We start from the raw sequence: 5,119 nt of genomic DNA, 5'->3' as shown, positions 1-5,119 counted from the left end.
CATTGCAACATCCCACAAAGAGCAGTGGGATCAATGACCAACTAATCTGATATGATGGTGCTGGATGAAGGAGGAATATTGGGTTAGACATGTTATCTTTAACAGCCAGACTAAGTGCACTGAGCAAAGAAGTTCAATATCTTCCCTGAAACATTGAGTACTGCATTAGAGTACTGGCCTAGATTCTATGCTCACAGTCCCAAATGGGCCCTTAACACATGGCATTATTAATCCAAGGTAGGTTTCCATGTTCCCTTCCTTTACCTGTTTATGTTTGTTGAATTGTTCCAGCAACAGTGGAAATATGCAGCTGTTGATCTTGGAACATGCTCTGTAGGAAGCACTCGCAGCTGCCTGGAGTAGCTTTGCACTCGGCCACACAAGTTTCATGTCTGGTTCGCACAGGTGATGCTTACAATCTGAGGCAAGGAGGCAACAGTAAACATTTCAGAAATGCTGTACAGTCATACAGCCATTCAGCACGGAAACAGACCCTTTGGTCCAACTCGTCCAAGCTTCCTAAACTAAACTTATCCCACTTGCCTACGCTGTGCAATGACTGGTGGCAATGTCAAAATGGGCCCCTGCATAATATGCAAGGAGGGGCAATGGCAGGTGCATTGAGTTGAGATATCAGTTGGTCTGCTGGTCCCACCTTGAAGTGAAGACCATTGTTCAAGAATGGTAGAACAAATCTAGTTATGCGCCATGCCAGCTGTGAGGAAAAACATGTACAAGGCAAAAATAAAGAAGGAAGTTAATCAAAGAATAAAGATATTCCTTTGCCCACATGTGCAAAACATTCAGAATGGAAACGTACTGCAGTTTACTGCAGTAAACGGCACAGTGATTACGGAGAGATCCCAAATTTTTAAAAAGCTTTTAAATAGCAACAAATTTAATATATTGTCAGTGGAAAAAAAAGAGCTTTAAATCATCTTCAGTGGTTTGTTCAACTTGAAAATGGTCGGCAAGTGTGAATTGTCCAGTTTCTGCTCAGTGCATCAAGATACACTCTGCAACACACGGAACCTTGAGAACTGCCTGATGCTGAAATCAGATGATTAAAGTGGAGTGCATTCTGCTCCCCATCACTGAAATGACTCTCTTTGAAGTACAAAACTGACAGTACATTTTAGACGGATAACTGTTTCTATACTGATTCATGGAGTGAGATCGATGCACTCGATATAAGGGGTGGATTTCATGCATACCTTGCAGAACATTGTCGAGGAATGTATCCAGACTATCCTCTGCATCTGCATCGATAACTGATTTGGACAGACTAGTTGATAGTGCTTGGAGAGCAGCAAGACCTTCAGTTTCAATCTTTTCACTTGCTGTCTGAAAGACCTAAAAAAAATTAAGGAGTACATGCAATGCTCAAAATGGGTCTCACCAACTCCCATTCTGCTATAAATGAAAGAGCACATGACCTATTAACAAGTATCTGGCTTTTTAACATCTGTTGTCTCACAGCAATGTTGGATATCACTCAGTGTTTAGAGCCCACTACTTACAGAGTGGAAGTGCTCCTTTCAAGCATCTGAGAGGGAAAACAGGCTCAGGCCATTCTCAAATCAGTTCTCAGCAGGCACTCAAAAACTGTACAATTCATTATCAGCTGGATAGTTTCAAAATAACACAGAATGTGCGACAGAGAAACAGGCCATTCAGCACAACAGGCTCATTGCAGTGGTCATGCTCCACAAGAGCCTCCCCCTACACCCCTTTGTCTAACTTCACCACACACAACGATCTGCTCCTTTTTCAGTCATATTTATTTAGATTCTCTTAAATGCATGAATGCTATTTACCTCAATTATTTCTCATTGCCTGAACTTACATATTCTCATCATTGTCTAGATATCTACTCCCAAATCCCTAACTGGATTTACTCAGGACTATCTTATATTTATAACCAGTAGTTTTGGTCTCCCTCTCAAGATGAAACATGTTTCCTACATTGATGCACTCCCTTGCCGTTGTACTGAATGGTTGGCATTTTGAATCTCACATTTAATCTATAGTTGGTTTGAATCCTTATCCTCTGAAAAGCATTATTATGGCCATCTGGGTCTAGAAGGTAGATAGTATGCAATCTATTTATTCTTGTGCTTACCTCTCTGCGTATGGAGTGCCAAAGCGCTGGTAGGAATTCTTTCAACTCCTTCTTCCTATAATCTCTGCAGCATGCTGTCTATGAGGGACAAGAAAGCAGGGGAAGTCTTTTATTATTCTCAGGGTTTCACAGGCAAAACACACATATATTGCCAAACGTCATGAAGAAGTTGGTGATAAGTTGCCTTCCTTGAACTTCTGCAGTCCATGTTGTCCCACAGTGCTGTTTGTTCCAGGATTCTGACCCAGCTGTGAAGAACAGCTGATAGATACTCAAACCTACCACAGCCACCACCTTCTCTATGATGCTGACAAGCATGCTGCAAAGATTTTCTCCTTTTATTTCATATCTATATCCTTTCTTTTGCAACATTTTCCTTTTTTAAAAATCAGTACTTCACTTTAGAAAGATAGCACCACTAGTTTTAGTGGGCTACTTGCAACGTATTGATTTAAAGGCAGCACTTAATAGACATAGGTGCCATTTGGGACCCATTTCTCTTTCTCTTCCCTCAAGGAAACAGTAAATGTTGTGAAATAGGAAGCAAGGTTATGTTGGCAGCTACAGGAAAAAGAAAAGAGTTTAGTCAAACCGCACGCCTGCAAGTTTTGACAGAATGATTGGTCTTGGCTATCCATTCACCATTGCCCATACAAGTTTAAAAGTAGCTGCAATAATCTGGATTTTCCCGCTCAGAGGAGTGGAATTAAAGGAGTAAGCCAGGTTTGTTAAAGGACATCAGAGCCCAAACCCAGAGTACTTGATCACCAACACAAAAGATCGAACAGGAACACATCAGTAACAGAAACACTTCACCTACCAGAGTCCGAAGGGAGTCCACTTTGGCACTCTGAACATCCGAATCCAGCTTCTCAATCAGGAGCGGTAATAAGAACTAAGTACACAAGGAATGATTTTGTGAAATTAAGAAAATTCCTAGCAAAGATGCAAAGCTAAATTAAGACAAGGCACCTTGACCTGGCTGCCATAAACCCTCCTCTTCCCTATTATCTAACAACTGCTAACACTCAATATCAAAAGGTCACAAAGAAAAAGGGCCTGTTTCCGTCAGATTTCTACAGCTGTCATCAACAGGATGAGACACAGGCCAGGTGGGAAACATAAAAAGAACAAAATATTACAGGGCCACAGGAAATTTCTGGCTGAAACTGTGCATAGTAGCACTACTAATGAACAGATTGAAGTTTGTTCATACTTCCTTAAGGCTTTGATTAACCTGTACAAACAAGTTGTAAGATGCATCAAAATGTCATTAAGGAATTTGACAGGAATAAGCATGCATGTTTTATTACAGACATAAGTGATAGTGATCACAAGTAAGTTCTCAAAGTGGAGGGAAGACTTGTACATGAGGAAGGTCTATCCCTGCATTATATTGTGTATGCGTTTTTGCCACATCAGCCCGACGTATGTAACCCCAAGGACTAGGCACATGAAGAGGCAATTTCAACCTATGATGCCTGTGTATTGCTGTTCACCAGAGTTATCTGTACCAATCTACTGCCACACATGCATCTGCCAACTCCCTATCTCCTTTCTGCCCACTGCATATTTGAGTCCTTGCTTACTAAGAAACCATCATCATACTGGCAAAAATTTGTTGGGCCAAATAACCTATTTCTCTACTGTAAATGCTACTTATTATGAAATGAGAATGGATACTGTAGGAATCAAGAGATATTTGGGGCTAATTTCAGCAATCCTCCCTTCTGGGGGCTTCATCTCCGCGAAGGTGTACAGCACGATAGGGTAACCTCCAACAGTTCGAAGTTACCATGTTTCAGGGACAAATATGAACAGCAAGGTATATTGACTAAAGTATCAGTGTCAGGTCTGACTCTGCCCTCAGCAAAGAGTTCTCACAGACCAACTTCGAACAAGAGACACCAAAAGCAGAGAAATTAAAGTGAGATTTAATTTGGGTATTCGAACTTCTGAGGGGTGAAGAAGGCTACAATAATTTTTAAAAAGAATCAGAACGGGATGGGGAGAAATTCATTTACTTAACAAAGCTATGATTATATGTTGCCTGAAAGGGCAGTGGAAGAAGGTACAAGAGAAACTTGGAAAAGGGATTTGGATAAATACTTGAAGAAGCAAAAAAAAAATTCTGAGGCTATGATGAGAAAGTAGGGTGAGAAGAAGTAATTGGTTCTCTCTTTCCAAGAGCCAGCACAGGCACATTGTGTCAAAAGGCCTCCCATCTGTCTTATACAATTCTAAAAAGTCACAGAAAAGTGAGGACTGATAGTTTGTTCACTGGTTGTACTGGTACTGGTGCCTTTCACCACATCCCAGTACAAATGATGAAGCAATGTCCAAGAGATTAGTTGACTGATAATACCTCTGCAAACCGTGGTGTGGCAGTAAGTACAGATCGCAGACTCAACACTAACTCCTCCTGAGATATCCCATGTGGGTCATTTGGAGGCTGCAAATAAAAGCAGAATGAAGTCAGATTCTAATAATAACATGCACTCAACACAATCCATTCATTCAAACGAGAAGGATTTCTGTAAACTGATTCCTTGCCCTCCAGTTACTTTATCGCATGAGAATTCCGATGTTCTATTTTAAAGGGATCATTAGCACTTCAGCACAGCATTCATTGCCATTCATCTCTTTTCCTCCACCACTGCAATTCCTTCCTTCCATTTTGTATAACATGCCTGGTTCCTCCAACACTTACTTTCTCTAAACATAAAAACTGACTTGAAACTTGTCCGTTTTCTGCAACCTCACAACATTCAAATGTGACTCATCACAAAATCTCCTTCAGTTCATCCCTTCCCAGGGTCTGAAGGCTCAAACTCCTCACTTCATTAACAGAGATAACAAGGTGTAGAGCTGGATGAACACAGCAGGCCAAGCAGCATCCGAGGAGCAGGAAAGCTGACGTTTCGGGTAGGGACCCTTCTTCAGAAGAGTTCCGACCCGAAATGTCAGCTTTCCTGCTCCTCTGATGCTGCTTGGCCT

General features: G+C 41.3%; 1 protein-coding gene across 1 annotated transcript in view; it reads right to left on the bottom strand.

Moving 5' to 3' along the window:
• Positions 1-121: 121 nt before the first annotated feature.
• LOC125485560 (MMS19 nucleotide excision repair protein homolog) overlaps positions 122-5,119 on the bottom strand; it is a 28,554-nt gene continuing 23,556 nt past the window's right edge. The window contains exons 9-13 of the mRNA XM_048608799.1: positions 4,488-4,574; positions 2,943-3,017; positions 2,123-2,200; positions 1,215-1,353; positions 122-419 (exon numbers count right to left, since the gene is read on the bottom strand). Of these exons, the coding sequence (XP_048464756.1) occupies positions 166-419; positions 1,215-1,353; positions 2,123-2,200; positions 2,943-3,017; positions 4,488-4,574 (633 nt within the window). The 3' untranslated portion in view covers positions 122-165. The remainder of the gene's footprint in view (positions 420-1,214; positions 1,354-2,122; positions 2,201-2,942; positions 3,018-4,487; positions 4,575-5,119) is intronic.

This window comes from Rhincodon typus, chromosome 20 (assembly GCF_021869965.1).
Source record: "Rhincodon typus isolate 14 chromosome 20, sRhiTyp1.1, whole genome shotgun sequence".
NCBI classification, from domain to species: domain Eukaryota; kingdom Metazoa; phylum Chordata; class Chondrichthyes; order Orectolobiformes; family Rhincodontidae; genus Rhincodon; species Rhincodon typus.
This window is presented reverse-complemented; position numbering and strand designations above follow the sequence as displayed.